The sequence below is a fragment of the Rhizophagus irregularis genome, chromosome 19, assembly GCF_026210795.1.
Source record: "Rhizophagus irregularis chromosome 19, complete sequence".
Classification (NCBI taxonomy): Eukaryota; Fungi; Glomeromycota; class Glomeromycetes; order Glomerales; family Glomeraceae; genus Rhizophagus; species Rhizophagus irregularis.
The window spans coordinates 3910735-3931993 of record NC_089447.1 but is presented as its reverse complement, the minus strand read 5'-3'; the positions used below and the strand labels follow the sequence as shown (position 1 = coordinate 3931993).

At 31.1% G+C, this 21259-nt stretch overlaps 9 protein-coding genes across 9 annotated transcripts; 8 read left to right on the top strand and 1 right to left on the bottom strand.

Annotated features, from left to right (window-relative positions):
- Positions 1-126: 126 nt before the first annotated feature.
- Positions 127-678, top strand: OCT59_011415 (uncharacterized protein; the record flags this gene model as incomplete). Its single annotated transcript, XM_025310866.1, has 1 exon — positions 127-678. The coding sequence occupies one exon, from the start codon at positions 127-129 to the stop codon at positions 676-678; it is 552 nt and encodes a 183-aa protein (XP_025177755.1).
- A 162-nt stretch (positions 679-840) lies between these two features.
- On the top strand, positions 841-1200 carry OCT59_011414 (uncharacterized protein; the record flags this gene model as incomplete). The annotated part of the gene is made up of 1 exon (XM_066136483.1): positions 841-1200. One exon carries the CDS (start codon positions 841-843, stop codon positions 1198-1200), a length of 360 nt encoding a protein of 119 aa, XP_066001098.1.
- A 408-nt stretch (positions 1201-1608) lies between these two features.
- On the top strand, positions 1609-2181 carry OCT59_011413 (uncharacterized protein; the record flags this gene model as incomplete). Its single annotated transcript, XM_066136482.1, has 1 exon — positions 1609-2181. The coding sequence occupies one exon, from the start codon at positions 1609-1611 to the stop codon at positions 2179-2181; it is 573 nt and encodes a 190-aa protein (XP_066001097.1).
- Positions 2182-2333: 152 nt separating this feature from the next.
- On the top strand, positions 2334-2667 carry OCT59_011412 (uncharacterized protein; the record flags this gene model as incomplete). Its single annotated transcript, XM_066136481.1, has 2 exons — positions 2334-2534; positions 2599-2667. The coding sequence occupies 2 exons, from the start codon at positions 2334-2336 to the stop codon at positions 2665-2667; spliced, it is 270 nt and encodes an 89-aa protein (XP_066001096.1).
- Positions 2668-3031: 364 nt separating this feature from the next.
- OCT59_011411 (uncharacterized protein) lies at positions 3032-9381 on the bottom strand (the record flags this gene model as incomplete). The annotated part of the gene is made up of 22 exons (XM_066136480.1): positions 3032-3512; positions 3581-3643; positions 3717-4012; positions 4086-4218; positions 4304-4387; positions 4473-4541; positions 4628-4795; positions 4869-4999; positions 5074-5136; positions 5213-5413; positions 5479-6358; positions 6437-6741; positions 6827-7062; positions 7125-7208; positions 7266-7486; positions 7558-7668; positions 7777-8103; positions 8179-8245; positions 8327-8407; positions 8473-8621; positions 8695-8793; positions 8869-9381. 22 exons carry the CDS (start codon positions 9379-9381, stop codon positions 3225-3227), a joined length of 4569 nt encoding a protein of 1522 aa, XP_066001095.1. The 3' UTR covers positions 3032-3224.
- Positions 9382-10018: 637 nt separating this feature from the next.
- OCT59_011410 (Polyubiquitin) lies at positions 10019-11894 on the top strand. Its single transcript, XM_025323509.2, has 2 exons — positions 10019-10216; positions 10411-11894. Exons 1-2 carry the CDS (start codon positions 10114-10116, stop codon positions 11679-11681), a joined length of 1374 nt encoding a protein of 457 aa, XP_025177752.2. The 5' UTR covers positions 10019-10113; the 3' UTR covers positions 11682-11894.
- A 686-nt stretch (positions 11895-12580) lies between these two features.
- On the top strand, positions 12581-18344 carry OCT59_011409 (uncharacterized protein; the record flags this gene model as incomplete). The annotated part of the gene is made up of 8 exons (XM_025309318.2): positions 12581-13249; positions 13320-13547; positions 13641-13796; positions 13875-13977; positions 14056-14267; positions 14341-14499; positions 14592-18032; positions 18118-18344. Exons 2-8 carry the CDS (start codon positions 13499-13501, stop codon positions 18342-18344), a joined length of 4347 nt encoding a protein of 1448 aa, XP_025177751.2. The 5' UTR covers positions 12581-13249; positions 13320-13498.
- Positions 18345-18734: 390 nt separating this feature from the next.
- On the top strand, positions 18735-20212 carry OCT59_011408 (uncharacterized protein; the record flags this gene model as incomplete). The annotated part of the gene is made up of 2 exons (XM_066136479.1): positions 18735-19683; positions 19767-20212. The coding sequence occupies 2 exons, from the start codon at positions 18735-18737 to the stop codon at positions 20210-20212; spliced, it is 1395 nt and encodes a 464-aa protein (XP_066001094.1).
- Positions 20213-20555: 343 nt separating this feature from the next.
- OCT59_011407 (uncharacterized protein) lies at positions 20556-21118 on the top strand (the record flags this gene model as incomplete). Its single annotated transcript, XM_025317749.2, has 2 exons — positions 20556-21019; positions 21106-21118. The coding sequence occupies 2 exons, from the start codon at positions 20556-20558 to the stop codon at positions 21116-21118; spliced, it is 477 nt and encodes a 158-aa protein (XP_025177746.1).
- Positions 21119-21259: the final 141 nt, after the last annotated feature.

Sequence of the window (21259 nt, the reverse complement as noted above, 5' to 3'; positions counted from 1 at the left end):
TAACTATTTTTTTGGAAATATGATAAAAGATATTAGACAGCTTTCTATCTGGGAATTTTAATCTTTTTTCGAACTAAAGAGAAAAAAGGGATTTAAATTGATCTGTGATCATAGAAAAAAGGAAACATGAGCGAATCCAATAAAATATTAACTTCCGAATACCTGGATTGGCATGCCAAATTAACTGGGTTACCAAGCATTTTGACAGATAAGATTTGGTCTAACTTATACAAAAAATATAAAAAAGAAACTGGGCATGAGCCATGGCAATTATCAGAAGATTGCCTTCTCATAAATTTGAAGCCAGAAAATAAAGTATCCTATTTATCCTCTTCTGAGCAATGTGAAGAAACAGGGCTTATAACTTTTGAGGTCAGACCCGATCCAGAATTAACTATCAAATCTGTCTTAGAGCACTTCCCATACTTGAAATTCAAAAATAGTTTCAGAGGGATTGATAATTATGATTTTACATCACCTCAGCCGTGGAGTTCACCATATCCTATTTGTGATGGAAAACATGAGAATTATGGATTATATGGCTTATGGTACTGCGAAAATGGGAATCAGTTCCCTTATGATCCTGAATTAGCGAAGTTGCTATCCCAAGATAAGTTGGAATATTGTCTTACCTGCAACACTTCAAGCAATAAACTTAAGTTCGGAATTGTAGCATAGAAGCTTTATCATGTACTCTCGCGCTTGTATTTATCGTTTGCATGCATTAATAAAGTACTATAACACATTACAAACTAATAATGGTAATGAAAATTCCCCATTTTAGTAGATTGTAAGGGGTGTAATTTTAACATAGGAAGGAAATTAAACAAAGAAAAATGTATGATTTATATAGAAAAAGATATAGCTTTAACGATTAAAGGAAGGATCGTGAATGATGAAAAGGATCAGAAAGTGTATAAACCGTATATGACAAGTGAAAATATATATTTAAGAAATGAGATCGTAAGTAAAGATAAGATTACTGACTTATATGTTAAGAAATCAAGTGAAATGAAAATTGATAGTGTAATGGATGACATGGTTTTTAATAGTATGAAATGGATTGAATTTATCATGGAAAAATCTGACGCTTATGACATAATTAAAAATTTTGTATTGGGAAAAATGAAACAATTTGTAGATAAAGAAGTAGTATTACAAATTGGTGGAATGTACAGAAAGGAAATGGTTTATGTCTAGACGGTTTTTTTGGATTAGAAATAATTCCAAAAAACAGTGAAGTGGATAAATTTAATTTTGAAGGAAAAATTGTTTCAGTTAAAAATGAACGTAAAATTTATATTGTAGCGTTAATAATAGCGGTAATTATGCTACTATGTAATATTATGATAGATTTACGAACAGATTTAAAAATAGCCTTATGGCTATCGAGTTATAGTGAAATGGGAAGTACAAGGAGAGAACTAGACGATGGTCTTTATATATTTAAATTTGATAAATACAATCTTGGAGTTAAAAAATATAACATTAAAGGTAGTAAATGCCTAAATGGCGTGAAGGACATCAGGTTACGATGCAAGAAGTGAAACTACCAGCATTAAAAAAAGAGTTAAGAATAAAGAATCAATTGCAGAAATTAAATTGAAGATGGATAATTTAATAGTAGATGAATATAGTCTATGTTGGAATAATGTTCCAATTGAAGGAGCTTTTAGGTCATGGTTTAAGGGATTAAGTAATAATATTACAAAAATCGACGTGATTTTATTGGATTATGACAAAGATTGTTTTATTGAAGCAAATGGAGCTAATATTTTTATTAATTGGAAAGAAAGCTTTAGACTAATTAATAACGAAGTGACGACATCAAAGAACGTTACAAGTAGAAATGACGCTTCAATTAGAACTTGGCGCGTTAAAAACTTTCTTAAATTACTTCCAACGTATGAAACATTATGGAAAAGAGCAGTATGGGGAATTCCAAGTACGAAATACCCTAGATGCACGATTGAGGATGAAACATGGGAACATATATGGATATGTATGAAAAATAATGGTGTCACTGAAATGGCTTTATTAAAAAAAAGTATCAATAAAGTGTTGTCCGATGATTTGAATGTCAACGAAGCGTCGAAACAACGTCCTGAATTTGAAGAACAAATTTTGGATGTAGCATCAACTATATCAAACATAATGACCACAGAAGGTTTAGAGAATTGACGAGAGGACTAATCAACGAAAAATGGCTCAGAATATGTAAGACTGGTAGTGAAAAATCATTGCTGAGATTGGTTCTGGACAAATACTTGACCAATATTCAAAAATTGATATGGATGGAACGATGCAAAGAAACAATAGAATTAGAAAAACAAATGGGAATTTTTAAAGATCTAAAGAGAAAAAAGAAGAGAGTTAAAGATAGTAGTGACGAAGGAGAGAGAGATTTAGATAATATTGAAAAACAAAAAAAGAATAAAAAAATTAAAAACATTTTAAAAATAGATTTAGCAGAAAAAACAAAGGATGACGTATTTAGATTAGGCAATTCAGATCGATTTAAAATAGCAAATCAGGTAATAGGTAATTTAGTAAATACTTACAGCTTAGATTTATTTAGTTTTATTTTTACGTGAATAGCACGCTGGTTACGTTAGTTTCTACTTTAAACAATGTTTTAAAGTTTTGGTATGGAGAGGTTTAGTTTAATTTTAGACTAAATTTCAATGTAATTTTTTTATTTACTTACTACCGTAAATCCTGAGACTGTGACGCGCGTCACGATCTCAAAGTTTAGCACCTTTTTTATATGATTCAATCTGTGCGACAATCGATTTGATATATGTACCGGCAGGCCTATGTAGAATGAGAGAGATAACCGACCTAAATAACAATTATGTAAAATCTGCATGAACTTATGATAATATTAAATATTTGATTGGCAGGTTTCAAAGGAGGGATATAATATATAAAATATTGCTACTTATAAACATAATCTCAAATTCATTAATCAGATCACAAAACTGCAAAATTCTAAATAATTTATTATAATTATTGAGATACGATGATATATAAGATATATAATTAAAAATTTTATTAAAAAATATATATAAAAATGTAACCTTTTTTTGAATTATATTCGAAATAATAAAATAAATAAATATTTTAAATAAACTATATTATAGTCCATGGCCAATTAATAACATACATAATATTTTTGTACAAAAGAAAAAAAATTGATAAACGTATAAATTATAAGTAAATGTTTATTTGGTTACAATCTCTTTCGGTATTTCCGGCATTGGTGGTTCATCTTCTTTAAGACTGTTTAATATACTTTCAGCTTTCAATGCAATTGACATACTTCTTCCTATACGTTTTTCCCTTTCACCACGTTTTCTTCGAGATCGAGTATCCAAATCTCTTCCATCTCTTAAAGTTTCCAATAGATTGTCCATAAGATGCTTTTCTTCTATAGAATCTTGTGAATCTTGTGAAGTTGGAGTGACTCTGACTGGATTGACATGAGCATTTTTTCTGCGGTTCTCCAATTCCTATTTTTAAACAAAAAACCATTAATAAATATAAAATAGAAATCAAAAATGTAATTAATAACAAATACCTCTCTTCGTTTTTGAGCTAGTAATTCATGTTCACGCTGTTGCTTGTTATCATATCTTGCTTTCTGCAAAATAAATGTTATTAGAATTGAATACAATAATATAAGTTCGGAATAAATACAGCAATAAAAAACAAACCTCAAATGATGCAATGAAAGTTTTAAATATTCCGAAGAATTCATCAGGTTTAGTATTATTTGGATCTTCACCGAAGTATGCTACTACATCTTTGTAAGCTACTTCCATAGAAGTATATTTAACTTGAAGTTCTTCAAATTTCTGTTTTGACTTAATAACAAAGTCTTTCATTACAATTGGAAATCTATCATTTTTTTCTAATTCAACATCTATATAGTGCTTTTGAAGTTCAAAATCGAGGTCATTCAACTGTGTTCCCATCGTCCTATATTCACTAGTCATTTCTTGTTGTGAAACTAGATAAATAAACAAACATTAATAATGATATTAAGAGAACCACTAATTATAAAAAAAAAATTTTTAACCAACCTCTGCATGCGGATCCTGTGTCTTTTAAATCATCAGCAAACTCTACTATATGTGGTAACTTTTCTTCAACAGTATTTGAAAGGAAATGAAGTAATGTAACTGAACTACTATTAGATGCCTTAGTGTCAACAAGCTAAGTGCAATAAATCATTGATATTTATTAGATTTATTAGATGTTTATTATAAAAATATTAACAAATATCTAATATATTACTTACCTTATTAATACTAGAAATTTTGAACCCAAAAGCGCCACCCTTATGACCACTTCCATTCATATAATTACCAAATAATAAAATAAGCTAACAATTATTTGCCCATAGGTTAGATTATAATTAAACCAATTAGTGTAATAAACATTAATTAATATAAATTCATACAACTTACGCTTAGAAGTTCTTTGAAATGTTTAGACTCTTTGAGTGCTATTGAAGCATTCAATATCGAGACAACGGACTATAAATAATTAATAAATAGATACAAATATAATTATAATCGTTTCAAATAACAAGTACAATTATTTGTCTCGTTAATATACTAACGTTATCAAGACCATTAAACCTCTCATTAAAAGTAATATAGAAATACATGAATTTCAAACGTTGTTGATATCGATGAATCTTCATGATTTCAACAAAAAATTTATCTGGTCGAGCTAGATTTTCAAGCACCTCATCTGGTCCGTCTTTATAAACTGACAATTTACCACGCTATTAACAAAAATAATAATTAGAAAAACAAATATAAAAATATGAAATATTATTTCATTTAGCCATTGCTAACCTCTTCTGCAGTTGGTATATGTTGCATTAATTGATTAAGAAGGTTCTCTGTGCAGAACAATTCATCCATTTCAATGATTTTTTGATGAATTTCTTCAAATGTATAATTTTTATAACGACCAAGGATCAAATCTGTATACAAATAAGAATTAAGATATTTTAATCAACATATCGATAAAGTAGTGTTAATGAAAGAAATCACTTACTAATATTATGAGCCCGTTTAGAATCAAGAACGCTTATTTCATCTTTTTTTTCAGCTTTCTTTTCTATTTAAATTTAATTAATATTTATTTACTTAATATTTAGTCTGATATAAGTTGAAATATTCATAATAAAACATACTCCTTAAAGCTACTTCTTTAGCTGCAAATAATTCTTCAATAGTTCTAAAAACTCCATCTTCCCCGCCGAGCAATTCAAGAATTTCATCATCACTTAAATTTGCCCATAACGTCTTGTTTATTGTTAATTGATTTATCTTATCCCATTGTAACACTTTCATCTTCTTTTTGGCAACGAAAGGAAGCATTTTACGGCCATTATCTAATTTTAATAAAGTAAATAAGTCACTATTGAATTAAAATTTTAAAAAAACACCTTTCGCTTACTTGCTATAGGAGCAAAACGTCCTCCTGGTAGAGGGGGACCAGGTGGTGGTGGTGGACCTCCTTTAAATCCTGGTGGCGGCGGTGGTGGTGGAGGGCCTCCCATGGCTCCTGGCGGTGGTGGTGGTGGTGGTGGACCTCCCATAACTCCCGGTGGTGGGGGTGGTGGCGGTGGTGGTGGTGGACCTCCCATGGCTCCTGGCGGTGGTGGTGGTGGAGGTGGTGGTGGCGGTGGTGGTGGTGGTCCACCAATATTTGAGGAAGGTGGAGGAGGTGGTGGAGGAGGTGGTGGTGGTCCATCAGAGCTTGGTGGCGGAGGGGGTGGAGGAGGTGGGGGAGGTGGTGAGGGTGGTCCATCAGAACTTGATGGCGGTGGTGGTAATTCAGATGATTGTGAAGAATGTTTTGGACTTGTCGGTGATAATAATGTTTCTTGTGGTAATTCTGAAGCATCTGGTGACTGTATTGGTGGAGATTGTGGCTTCCCCGTAGGTCTTTCTTCATGGTCTTCCGTCAAAACTTCACCATTATGTTCTTGAGCCGCTTCGTTGCTTTTATTTTGTAACCCTTTAAGCTCATCCAAAAAGGGTGGCATCTCTGGCATTTTTAATACCCCATCTGAAGAAGCGTTTGCATAATTATTATTTGGATCTTGGGGGGGATTACCATAAATTGAATTATAATTAGGACCGGCGTTTGGTGTTGGGGCGTTTGGTGTTGGCTGTTGTGGAATTACAAAACCACCAGGAGAACCTTGACCATATCCTTCTTGATATGGATAAAATTGAGAACCAGTTGACTCTGAAGCATATCCAGTATTTGTAGTAGCATCATTTGTAACATTGGTAGGAGCGTTATATCGATATAGGTCGACATTAGGCATCTTTGTTATAATAAAAACAAATATTCATATCAAATAAATATAGGAATAAATTATATTAAATGTAAATATAATACTAACCCTGAATCCATCAAATGGTGTCCAAACTTGACCTTCTAAAATAGCTTCTGTCTTAGCTATTTCCTGCATCCTTTCCAACTTTTTAATCATTTCCTGCCGATCTAAGGAATAATCAGAGTCACGCTGTTGCTCTTTCAACTGGGATTCAAATTCTCGTATTTGTACATTTTGCTCAGACAATTTTTCAAGATAACTTGCTTCAAGATCAGCAAGTTTAGTTTGTAGAGTTTGTATGGTATGACGTGAAATCCGCAAGAGATCTTCAAGTGAATCAATTTTGTTTTTCAATTCACCAACCTTTCCATCTAGCCGATGTGACAATAAAATTAATATATTAACCTCAACTTCCCATACAAATTAACAAAGTCGTATAATTCAATTTATTCTTACCTGCTCCTAAGGAAAGCTCATTTTGCAACTCCTGTTTTTCACGTAATGCTTTTTCAGCTACTGCTTTAGCTTCCTTCGCCTCTTCAAGAGCAGTTGCAACTTTCTCCTGATCAGCCATTTTACTTAGAACTTGAGAAACGGTTATGCTAACTGAATTACTCCAATCTTGGTCAAGTCCTCGCCGATCAAGAACAACTTGAGTAATTAAAGCATCAATAAGTTGAAAATAACGTGTTCTATAAAATAAATCTCCTTGTGAGAAATTAATAATAATTTTAAACTAAATTTTATAATATACCTTGTCTCGCCGTCGTCACGAATTAACAACATATGTTGCAACGATGACAAAAAGAAATCATATGCTCGCGTTCCTTCAACTGAACTAAGAATACATTTAAAAACGTCATAAGGATCAGTAAGATACGAGTTAAGGAATTACTTAATTATTTTGTTAATTTTTTTTTTAAAAAAATAGTATTCTAGTAAATATAGAATATTAATGTTATATTCAACAAAAGCCAAGATAATAAAAGGATATGTCATATCCTTTAAAATTTGGTGATTATAGTAATCCAAAACCTCTTCATAATCTAATTCACTCTCTCGTTCAAATTTACTGATTTGACGATTAATTAAATCATAATTTAAAGTTTTCATTTTCTAATCAAATAAATAATTATTAGATGATTCAAATTATAAATTAATGCGCTAAGAGTGTAATAAATCCTCACTTCGATAATACGCGACAAACCGCATGCGTGCAGCTGATTCCTTAAGTGCACTCTAATTTCTACGTCATCACATACACCAATAATCGAATTCACCAAGATCATGTTGGCAAGCTAAGATAAAACAACGAAATTCAGAGATAACACAATATAAAATGAATAAAGTAAAATAATCATGTTTTGCTGGAAATTAATCATATAGAAAATGTTGTAAAATTTTACCGCATATTCCATTAATGAACCATCCATTCCTATACCGCCTTTTTTGTATTCATCACTTGCATTAACAAAACTACCTAAACGACCACGACCATCAATTGTATTTTCCAACACTCTCATCCATGCATCAAATCTACCATGCTCATTTTGAAATTGCATAAGCTGGTCAAAACCTCCCAATACCAAATTGTGACCAGTAGGAATTTCACAATAACAGAAAAAAGAAAGAACTTCGGCCACAAGTTTCCGTGTATTTAATTGAGGAGAAACAAGTGAGAATGTAATGCTATATATGCATGTTGGATGTGACAGAGCTTCTTGTGCACCCCACTATGTATGCGAAAAAGGTTTAATTAATAATCCTTTTGAATTATCCAACACAACTATAATATTCTTGTAACATACTCTGTTGTTTAATAATGACTTTAAACATTTGATAACTTCGTACTCCATTTGCAAATCCAATTCTTTCCTAGTTAAGAAAAAAAAATTTTAATAATACAGTATAAATGAATTATTATTACTAAAAAAAGATTTAGAAAACTAATACAACTTGACAGGTTTCCGTGTAATAATGTTTAGACGATTTGCAAGAACCTCCAGACCTTTAGCATCAATGAATGACCTCACCCACCTAAAGAACAAAATAAAATAATTACTTATAAATTCATATGCCACATTATTCAAACTTCTACACACTTTAACGTTAAAGTTCTTAGGGAAACACTAAGAGAATTCATATCTTTGATAGTTATTGTACCATCCAAAATTTTTTTGAGAAAATATTCGGGTGAATTTTTATCATGTGAAGATGCTATTACATTTGTCGAGCCTGATTTTGATGATTTCTATTTAAGGAAAATTCATTTAATAATAATAATATAATAATATGTAATAATTAAAATTAAATAACAATAAAACCTCTTCTTGTATCATTTCATTTTTTACTAGAATCCATTTTTTTTCTGTCGGAAAAGCTAACATATCTTTTCTCTGAGATACCTTCAAATCTCTTTTATTCTACTCAAAAAAAAAAAAGTTATAATTAAAGAATTTTTTGATAATTCAATTGTATTAATAAATTCGTATTCGTACCATTAAATCCAAAAACAAATTTTCAATTTCTGCATCAGAAGGCTTAGCAGGTTCCTTGTTTACACCAAAAACACTGCCTACCCAATTATGTATATCACTAGAGAAAGCACCTGAAGACCTTACGGAGGAATTTTCAGAACTATATCTTGTAATTGATGAAGCGCTATCTTGAAAACTATAGGACGATTGAGATTGTGGACTATGTTCTTGCGATTGGCTTCTTGAATGAGTCTGATGTCCCGAATTATCTGGAAAATATTGCTGATTGTTAGATCCTGGTGACTGTGGACGTTGACCATACTGTTGGGGATAATGTGAATCTTGGTAATATGAATGAGAAAAACTTTGTTGCTGATGTTGCTGGCCATATTGAGCATTACCATGATAACCTGAATTATACGTATTAGGAGTTTGTCCAGGCGAATGAACAGGCGGCCTGATTTGAGAATATGGAACCGAATTATTTACATCCAAAGGAATTTGTTTTTGTTGTTTTTTCTTTTTTCCAAACATTGTTCATTTGTATTAGAATAACAACTAAAAAATCAAATTGAAATCTCTGGATTTCAAATTAAAAAAATAAATTCGTTGAGATCACTAAACCTATAAAAAAACATGAATAAATAATATAAAGAAGGAACAGTTAGCGATTTTTTGGGGGTTCTCGACGGTAATATTTTGCAGCGAGAATGAGACTAAGCTCAAATCGAAGCAACCAACCGTCAATAAAAAGTTGCAATGGAAAAGAAAGAATAAGCGTAGAATAAGCGTAAAGCTTATTGTATTGCCTCGATGCACGTGATTTGCCGAATTTCATATGCCTATATCAGATATGAATACCCAACGAACAGGAAGCATTTGTGTTTTTGTTATACAAAAATATAAATTACCGGCGTAATTTTTCATTTTCAGTAACTCAAATATATATATGGTAAATTGGATTAAAAAGTAAATTTTCGTTATTAGTACTTGACAAATTTGTAACGATTCACGAACTTTTTACGTAGTAGTCATTCATTTGCCTTTGCGTTTTAGGTGAATTACACAAAATTGAGTCATACGCCATATATACACTATTCTGGATCATTCTGATTACAAATATCGTAATAAATATTTATATATAAATAGCCCTGCTCTCAGCTTCAGTCTCAAACAACCACAACCTTTTGTTCAACATACTTTTTTTTTGTCAAATACCTTTTTATTTTTTTTATACTGCGACTTTTTAAATTTTAAATTTCAAACATGCAAATCTTCGTAAAGACTCTTACCGGCAAGACCATTACTCTCGAAGTTGAATCTTCAGATACTATTGACCAAGTCAAGGCAAAAATCCAAGATAAAGAAGGTAATATATAAGTCTTAATATTCGTTATATTATAATAAATAAATAAATAAAAAAAGGAAAAAAAAAAGTGTTTGCATATTTTCCAAAAGTATACAAAGAGAAAGGACAATTACATTGTGTTCATCATAATATTTTACTGCGCCACTTTATAAATCATTTTTCTAATCTTACCCTATTATGAAAATTTTTTACAGGAATTCCTCCGGATCAACAACGCTTAATCTTTGCCGGAAAACAGTTGGAAGACGGACGTAGCTTATCTGATTACAACATTCAGAAAGAGTCAACTCTTCATCTCGTACTCCGTCTTAGAGGTGGTATGCAAATATTCGTCAAGACCCTTACTGGGAAAACCATTACCCTTGAAGTCGAGTCCAATGATACTATTGATCAAGTTAAAGCAAAGATTCAAGATAAGGAAGGAATTCCTCCAGATCAACAACGCTTAATCTTCGCTGGTAAACAATTGGAAGATGGGCGTACTTTGTCAGATTATAATATTCAAAAAGAATCAACTCTCCATCTCGTACTCCGTTTAAGAGGTGGTATGCAAATTTTCGTTAAAACGCTGACCGGTAAAACAATCACTCTTGAAGTAGAGTCCTCTGATACCATAGACCAAGTTAAAGCAAAGATTCAAGATAAAGAAGGTATCCCCCCAGATCAACAACGCTTGATCTTCGCTGGTAAACAATTAGAAGATGGTCGTACATTGTCAGACTATAACATTCAAAAAGAATCCACTCTCCATCTCGTACTCCGTTTAAGAGGTGGTATGCAAATTTTCGTCAAGACCCTCACCGGTAAAACAATTACTCTTGAAGTCGAGTCCTCTGATACCATAGATCAAGTAAAAACGAAGATTCAAGATAAAGAAGGTATCCCTCCAGATCAACAACGCTTGATCTTCGCTGGTAAACAATTAGAAGATGGTCGTACGTTGTCAGATTATAATATTCAAAAAGAATCAACTCTCCATCTCGTACTCCGTTTAAGAGGTGGTATGCAAATTTTCGTCAAGACTCTCACCGGTAAAACAATTACTCTTGAAGTCGAGTCCTCTGATACCATAGATCAAGTTAAAGCAAAGATTCAAGATAAGGAAGGTATCCCCCCAGATCAACAACGCTTGATCTTCGCCGGTAAACAATTGGAAGATGGCCGTACTTTATCGGACTATAATATTCAAAAGGAATCAACTCTCCATCTCGTACTTCGTTTAAGAGGTGGTATGCAAATTTTCGTCAAGACCCTCACCGGTAAAACAATTACCCTTGAAGTTGAGTCCTCTGATACCATAGACCAAGTTAAAGCAAAGATTCAAGATAAGGAAGGTATTCCTCCAGATCAGCAACGCTTGATCTTCGCTGGTAAACAATTGGAAGATGGCCGTACTTTATCGGATTATAATATTCAAAAAGAATCTACTCTCCATCTCGTACTTCGTCTTCGGGGTGGTCAATAGACGTCTTGTTATTTGTCAGAATATGTTGCAAATGATACGATATGCTTTCAAGGATAGTTATATTATTTTGCATATAATAGATTTGTTTATTAAAGAGTATTAATTATTGTACTTAGATCTTTTTAGCAATAAAAAATATAAACGTTAGTAAATTTAATAAATTTAATAAAATTGCATTAAATTTTTTTTATAATGATATTGAAGTTATTTTAAAAGTATTTCAAAGTAACTATAATAAATAATGATATGATGAATTGCCTTTAGCCGCATTGTCAAGAATAATTAATACATTATGATTGCGTGAGCAGAACTGACATTGGACATTGAACCGACACTCCCATATGTGTATATTTACGGGAATTTATCAATAAAACTACGGCCGCATCAATCGCATTATGCACAGATTTGGTTTACTAGAATTATGAATCCATTTTCGGTTAGTTTGGTTAGTACCAATAAATGATCGAAATATTATGTGCATTTATTTTATTTATTGTCTTCATCCTATTCTCTACCCATTATCTTTTATATAATAACACTACTTTGGTAATTAATAGTAAATGATTTGTCAACGCGTCTTTACCAAAGATAAACTTAATGATTCTTTCATTTTTATAGTTGTTTTCCAATTTTGGAAAAGGACATTTACCATATGAACTAGACAATTATAATAATCTAGCCAATATAAAATTAGCGAAAGAGAAACTACAATCGCTGTACTTTTATTATCAAAAAGTTCAATGTTTAAATTACAGTTATTCCATGAAAATTCCATGAGTAATAGGATGAACCATTCGAAAATTCGAATACAGTAATTGAATAAATTCTCACATGAATATTCGTTTGATAATCCACAATATTTTCCTAATAATAATGGGAGAAATTAAATTTGATTTTCCGAGAAAACGTTTGTTTTTTTTAAAAAAAACACATACGAAAATAATTAATAATATAATTAATTTTAATCTTAAATTCTGATTTGAATAAGAATCCATTTAATAAATTTTTAAATGTTAGACGATTCTTACCTTCTCATAGCTGATAGGTTATTCAGAATATGCAAACGAGTGGTACAAACAAATGCATAAACGTAAACGAACTGATTTATATTAAAAATAAAATAAATAAGCGTATAACCAATTAACAAACAAAATAAAACAACTTTCAAAAGGAAGAAGGAAGAAGACTAAAGGATTCTTACCCACCATTTTAAAGTCATCCTTCCTACAAATATCCAAGGGCTAAACACATTAAAAAGCCAACTTTCCCTATTTATTATTCTTACATTCTTTTAGAATTCTTTATTTTAATAAATATTAAACCCTTCTTTCCCACATCATTATTCGTATGACTTTTTAATATTATTCCATAAAAATTTGGCATCATGTTCACAAAAAAACAAAAACAACAAAAACAAAGTCCTTGGTCTCAAAAAACACTTTCTATATCGAACCCTTTTCCAAGATATGGTCATTCTATAAATCAAAGCGGCATTAATGACCAACTATATTTATTTGGTGGTGTATCTAATGGACGTGTAACTAATGATATATTTATGATAGAAACAAGTAAGTTTGGATGAATTATATGAAATTATTTCTATTACGTTATCAAATGCTGACGATGCTTTTAAAACAGATACGCTCAATGTTTGTGGATTAATGACGACAGGAGATATTCCACCGCCGCGGAGTTTTCACACACAAGTTAATATTGGAAATAATATGATCGGTACCTATATTTAGATTAATGCTCAAGTTTAATTACATTATAACTAAATATTTATCCCATTTTATTTAGTTTTTGGTGGTTTACCAATGAATCCAATAGAGAAACCTGATAACAACATATATATATTAAATACCGGTAAAAAGAAAAAAGTTTTAAATGTTTTCAAATGTGAGAATAATATTTAATCATGATAAACGTGAATTTTTTATTATGATTGTTCCTATTTAGATACGAAACAATGGTATAAACCGCCTATACAAGGCAATCCTAATGTTGGACGATTTGCTCATTCGGCCACTGTGATCGGGTCAAAAATGTATATTTTTGGTGGACAATCTGATGGATATTTCCTGAACGATCTATTCGCATTTGACCTACAATCTCGTAAGTTCTTTTTTTTTTTTTGAAATTTACTATATTATTTTGGGATTGAGAATTAAGAAACATCTTTTACATTTATAGTTAATTATGGTGTAGCTCAATGGGAATTTATTACTCCATTAAACGATCCTCCAGCAGGCAGATCAGGTCAAACAATATGCGCGTATAACGATAAAATTTACATGTATGTGATGTTGAAATCGTTTCTTAAAAAAAAAAAATAGATGATTATTCTTTATTAAAATAATAATTTTATTGATAGCTTTGGCGGTACTGATGGAGATAAATACTATAATGATACATGGCAGTATGATATACAAACCAATGCATGGAGTGAATTATCATGTATAGGTTATATTCCGGCTCCAAGAAAAAACCATGGTGCTGCTCTTATAGACGATATCATATATATATTTGGTGGAAAGGGTCAGGATGGAATAGAAATAGGTGATTTGGTAGCTTTCAAGATTTCCAGTTAGTATTTTATTTTTTATTACTCCTTTTTTTTTTTTTGTGAACGTTAATTTGAAATCATTTATTTATGTAGATAAAAGATGGTACATGTTTTCCGAAATGGGAATAGCACCATGTCCTAGACAAGGTCTCGTGATGACAACTAGCCGGGACAAAGCTTTAATTTTTGGAGGTGATTGTTTACAATCTCCAAAACCGGACGAAGATGGCATTATTAACATATTAGACACATGTATGTATCTATTTTATTAATAACCAAATTAATTTATTAACTGATTTTTTTTTTGTTTCTTTTGGGGGGTTTTGTTTTTTAAAAAAAAATAGCCAAGATAAAATACCCATCTCAAAATCAAAGAACAACAGTGCAACAACAAGCGAGAGCAATGTCAGGCCTAGAAAATAATAGATCTGCACCACAATCACCAAATCAACTTTCTAGTAATATTATGACTACAAGACAAAGCTCAATGAACCCTAATGGACAATTACCACCAAATGATTATAATTCTGCATATTATAATAGGTCAAAACAAATTTCACCATCTGGAAGTCAAAGTTCTTTAAATTCACCAGTACCTTCGCCAAAAATTATACCTATGGGACATCAACCTGGAAGTCCAAGAAATCAATTTTTTCCTAAACGACCACCAAATGGTTCACCATCTAGTTTATCGAATTCTTCATATAATAACAATCTAGGAGAAGTGTCGGAATCATCTCGTCCATTATCACCGCCAGCTGGCCATAAACAAAGTTTTGAAAGTCTCAATAAACAATCTCCAACTTCTGAATTAAGTAGACCATTTCAATCACAAGCTACTGGGAGTCCTTACGATAAGACAAATTTACCTATGTATATGGCTGGTGCAATTGGAGATTTTCAAAATCCACGTCAAGCACCCCGTCCTCCAAATTCTTCCAGCAACAGTTCGTCATCCAATCAATTCGTAAATCCCCAAAGTAACTATACAATATATGGTAATGGCGGTAGTGGTACCATATCATCACCAACTTCATCATCTATAATGAGTCAGAATAGTTTAAGATCTCCTACCTTTGATGCTCTTGATCATTTTCCTGCTCCTATATCTAATACGGAAAGAGATAATTTCTTACGTGAATTACAGAATAGAGATGTACAATTAAATCAGTTTAAGAATCGCGAAACTTGGTTGAAGGCTGAACTTGCTCTTGCTAGACAAGCAGGTTATGCTTTTGAAGAAGATCATGATAATAAATTACCTGACGGAATTAATACTGAAAATTTGATGGATATCGGTGAAGCAGGTTCTGATCGTAATAAAATTATGTTAGCAGTCGTCAAAATAAAACAAGAATTAAGAAGAGCAAAAGCAACAATTGCGAATCAGGCTCAAGTTGCTTCGCAAAAAATAACGGATGCAGAACGTGCAAGAACAGCAGCTATCCAAGAAGCTGTCTATTTTAAAGCAAAATTGAACGCTTTATTAGATGCGTCAGAATCAGAACTCGCTAGAATTGAAATTGAACGTGCAACAGATTTAGAAAAAAGGTTAAAACAAGCTCTTTTAGAAAAAGAATCACTGCAAAATAAAATATCACAACTTCAACAAACTTCAAATCATGATAAAAGTTCGCGAAAAGCAGCCGAAACACGTGAAAAGTCAGCTACAACAAGAGCTGAAGAAGCTGAAGAAGCCCATGCACGTGCATTAACGGAATTGGCTACATTGCAATCTCGTGCCACCGCAGCTGAATCTCAATTAAGAGAAAATGGTGCACGTTTAACCGAAGCTACGGCGGAACTTTCACAGTATCGTTCAAGTTCTGATAATTCACGTAACCAAGTCGATCAATTACAACAATCACTTGAACAACATAAAAGGACCTTAGAAAAGGTTAATATTGCTGTTTTAGCCGCTAATGATAGAGCGAATGAAGCAGAATCATTATGGATACAAGCTCGTCAAGATATCGTTAGTTTAGAAAAAGAAGCAGCAGGGCTAAGGGCTGAACTGGATATTAAAATGAGAGATTTAGACCGTACTCATGCAAGAGCTAATGAGATGGAAAGATTATTGGCTAAAGCTCAAAAAGAAGTTGATGCAGTGCGTGCTATGATGCAAGAAGGAATGACAGAGTTATTAAACACTTCACGTTTGAACAATGAAGGTAATAATAATTCTTCTGAAGCTGCAAAAAAAATAAAGATGCTTGAGCAAGAAATTGCCAATTTAAAATCTTTCAATGAAAATTCACAAAAAATTTCTCAAGAAACTTCAAATTCACTTGCGGATGCTATGGTAAAAATTTCACAAATGGAAGGTGCTGCTATGAAAGCAAGGTCAGATTCCGCTATGTTGCAACGTAAATTAGTTGAAGCATCAGATGAGAACGCAAAAACAAAAGATAGATTACGTGAAAAAGAATTATTATTAACGGAAAAAACAAGAGCTCTTGAAGATGCTGAAGTACAAGTGGGAATGATGAGAAACGTATTAACAGAAAAAGGGATTTTAGATAATGATAATAAAGGAGGAATTTTATCAAATCGATTTAAAGAATTAGAATTAAAATATGATGAACTTGAAAATGAGCATAATCAAGTTTTAAGAAAAGCTAAGGATGCAGAAGAAAGAGCTAAAATTCTTGAAATAGAATTGGATCGTGCAAGTAGCGCTGGATCAAAAAGTGTTACACCTGATAGCTCTAGGGATATTGAAGACGATCTTAAATTAGCGGAAAGAAAGGCCAGAGATGTAGAAAGAGAACTTAATGAAACGAGACAAAAATATCATCAAGTTCAAAATGACCATCAAACCGCTTTACGTTACGTTAATAATTCAGAAAAAATGCTAAGAAAAATGAAAGAAGAATTAACAAAAGGCAAAAAAGAGGTCGTTATATTAAATGAAAAATTAGCAGCAGCACAAAAACGTAACGAAGAATTAGAATTAAGATTATCTGAAACTGAAAACAATTTGTCAGTACGTAAAGAATTACAAAATTCTAAACTACAAGAATTGACTAATCGAAAACTTGAAGAACAAAGGACAGAATTTGTTAAAGAAAAAGAGAAATTACAACAAAGAATTGATAGCTTAAAATCACAACTCGAACGTGCTTGTAACGAAAAAAATATGATGGATGCAGAATATGAAATTTTACGTAAGGAATATGAAACATTACGTAAAGAAAATGAATCTTTACAATTGATTGATCAAGAACTCCGAGAATCATTAAAAGAATCCGAAAAAGCTTTACGGGGTACTCAAAATGAATTAGATGAACTATATTCCAATGTTAGTAAAGAATTTATTTCAATGAAATCTGGACCAAAAGGACCTATAAATAATAAAAATTTGGAAGGATCACGTGCAATGTTAGAACGACAAATTGCCGAATATCGTGCAACAAACGAAAAACTCACAAAAGAAAATTTAGATTTAGAACAAAAGTGGCGAGAATCCGAAAATAAAATTGCATTATTATTAGATCAAATGGAACATGCCGTTGATAGTTATCGTGAAATCGAAGATGATATAAGAGATTCAAGTCCAAGAAATTCTAATGTAATAAGTTCCTTAACTAATGAACTAGAAATGTTAAAATCTCAATGGAATACTTCGAATCAAGATATTGAATTAAGTGATGATTATGATGACGATAATGATGATGATGATGATTATGATGATGATGATGAGATTATTGGTGCAAGATGGAATAGATTACCCAATAATAACGCTGAAAAAGATGATAAGACTAGTAGAATTATTGCTGCTTTAGGTTAGTTCATTTAATTAAAGGTTTTAAATAAATTTATATTTTCTATTTTTTCCTTAAAAACATTTTATTTTTTTTTGTTTAATAGAAATTCAGAAAGCTGCAGCGCAAAGAAATATAAGTTCTGACAATAGTGGATCATTTAATACGGGAGGTAATACGAGTAATATGTTCATTAAGGACGATAATAATAATAGAACTCCACCAAGAAATTTTAAAAACTCGACAAAAGGTCCAACAAGAATGATTGATCAAATTAGAGGACAATTAAGTTTAACACCACCGCCTACACCACCAGCTTCTCAACAACTATAAATTAAATATATTTATTTATAAACATTTTTAAGCCAATTCCTATTTTACATAAACATTTTTCATAAAATCCGACTCAAATTTTCTATTAATTATAATTATTAAAATATCTATGCAAAAATAATATTTCTATTAATTATAAAATATTAAAGTATTATAATAATTTAGTTAATTAATTATCATCATTAAAGAAATTATTCTAAACTAATCAAAAATTTTAAAAATGTATGTGCCGCATAAATTTACTCTTTAGGAATAGTTGGGATTTAATGCCACAAAAAGCCGACGGAACCATTATTTGCCGAATAGGCCTTCGGATAAATGTTTTACAACTTGATTATTTATCATTTAAAAATAAATACCCTCTAACAATACCCTATCAACTCCATAAAAATGTCTCAAAACCTTGTTCGAATCTGGTATTCTTTTTCAGAACTTTCGATTGGTGAAATATCAAGATATAGAATAAAATTTGATCAACCTATTAATAATTCTTTGCCTCCTATTCATAATCTAATTATTAAAATAACCAATAAAACTCCATTAATTTATCGTGGAGCAGTTTTATCAGGACCTTATAATTTATCAGCATCTGTTGTCTCGACAGATTATGTTAAAAAGAAACAAATCCTTGACTCTATTCCTAATTGTAAGCCAAGTATTAGTTGTGGGGAATCATGGAAATTAACTTTAACAATTCCTTCAAATAGTATTGGAGATTGGACTATAGAAATAATTAGCGAAATATTATTTTCTATTACTAGAATTAAATATAAAATTAGCTTGTTTGCTATTATACCAAAAAATGTTGATAAAACTGATAATTATTCTTCTTTAATTACTCATGAATTTTATAAAACAATTGATATTTTTAGATTACCTGACCTCTCAATTTTAGATTCTAAAAACGATATTCATCTTGTAGTGTTAACACATGGACTTAATGGTTCAATCCTGGATGAATTATATTTAAGGGAAACTATTCAAGAAAGGTATTCAAATAATAATAAAATAGTTGTATATGCTTCAGATGTAAATCATTCTCTCACTGAGGAAGGTATAGAAAAATGTAGTAAAAGATTAGCTAATCATCTATTAAAATATATTGGATGGAATACATCTCATAAACCTTTTATTTCGAAAATTTCGATGATCGGTCATTCTTTAGGTGTATTATTTAATTTATTTGTTGCAGGTTATTTACAAAGTGTTACAAATGGAACTTTCTTCGAAAAAATAGAACCGATTCATTTTATTGCTTTTGCAAGTCCTTTACTCGGTTCAACACAATTAGCTTGGTATATTAAAATTCCAATGAAATTAGGTTTATTAGGTAAAACTGGTAAAGAACTGATTTTAAAAAAACGTAAAACAGATCAAGAACCTTTACTCTTATCCATATCCCAACTTCTCCATCTCATATAGCACTCATGAAATTTCGTAATCGTACATTATATTCGAATGTTGTTAATGATAATTTAGTTTTATTAAAAACTTCTTCGCTTTATTTTGTCGATCTCGATGAAGATGATATAATCAAAATAGGAATAAGAGAGAATTTAAAATTTTTTTTTGCATCTCTTAATCCTCCAAAGATCACAGAAGATTATCTTACCAGATCTTTTTCTGGTATCTCACCCATAATTCATGACAAAGTTTATACACCTGAAGATATACCTCCTCCTAGTCTTCAGAACAATTTATCGATTGAAGAAAAAATAGCTAGAAATTGGCATAAAGATATGACTTGGAGAAAAATTTTAGTGCGTATAGAAGGTGAAGCTCATATGACCGTAATTGTAAGGAGAAAATGGATAAATGCTGCGGGAACTAGAGTTATTGAACATTTATTAGATAATCATGAATTATAAAACAAGTAAAACAAGTAATATGATGTAATAAAAATTTCTATAAAAAAAAAATTATAATCTATTATCAATATAAAATATCGCTTTTTTAAAGTGCATATTGAAAAATCTTGATCTAAGTTTTAATAAGTAACACATCAGCATCATGCTACTAAATTATTATAACAGTATGCATTAAAATCTTACATCAGTACATTCTCACACACATTTTACAAAATCGATGCGAGAAAAAAAAAACCATCTTAATTCGAAAATTTTCTCACAATTCAAAAAGAAATAAAAAAGGCCCATTTAAAAATTTATTTTTTATAATTTCTTCTATATAAAATTTCTGTTTTTTTGTAAAATGTCTGATCAATTCATTAATTCTGAAATGTTGTGGTGGAATCTACTTGTTGAAGAAGAAACTTCTCCAGCAGTAAATTTATTTCTACCTCAATATTTTCTAGTTTCTTCTCCTCCACTTGTGAACGAAATGCCAGGAGATTATCTTGAACAATCTTTTACACCTTTCCCCGGAACCACTTCCACTGAACTCGATATTCCAAATAGTGCAAGTCCATCTCCTCCTGCTTCAAGCAACGGCAGTACGACTTCAACTGAAACATCCAATAGTCAATCGGGTCGAAGATCGCGTCGTAGATCCTCACTCGACGAAGCAGCTCGAATTGCCAGACGGAGAGAAAGAAATAGATTGGCTGCTAGAAGATCTCGCAATAGATCTCGTAACTACTATAATCAGCTCGAGCAACGAGTGGTGGAATTGGAAGATGAGATAACAAGGTTGAGAAGTATTTTAGGTCATGAGAGGTAATAATTGATTCTCAAAGTTCTTTTTTTTTCGTGCAATTACTAGTATTTGGTGAACTTTCTTTTATAATCTTTTTAATTTATAGAAATGAAGATTAAATCTAAATGAAATTATTATTAAATTTGGCAAGTTTTAGTTTTTTCATTTTTTCATATTTAAAAAAAATCTGATCATTGATTGGTTGGCAATTATAACGTAATAAAAAATACAAAATAAATAAAATAAATTTATTTGTTTCA

Excerpts from the sequence above, each read along its gene's own strand:
- OCT59_011410 (XM_025323509.2), top strand. The coding sequence starts at position 10,114 with ATGCAAATCTTCGTAAAGACTCTTACCGGCAAGACCATTACTCTCGAA. Across the intron at positions 10,217-10,410 it reads AAAAATCCAAGATAAAGAAG|GAATTCCTCCGGATCAACAA; the intron begins GTAATATATAAG and ends AATTTTTTACAG.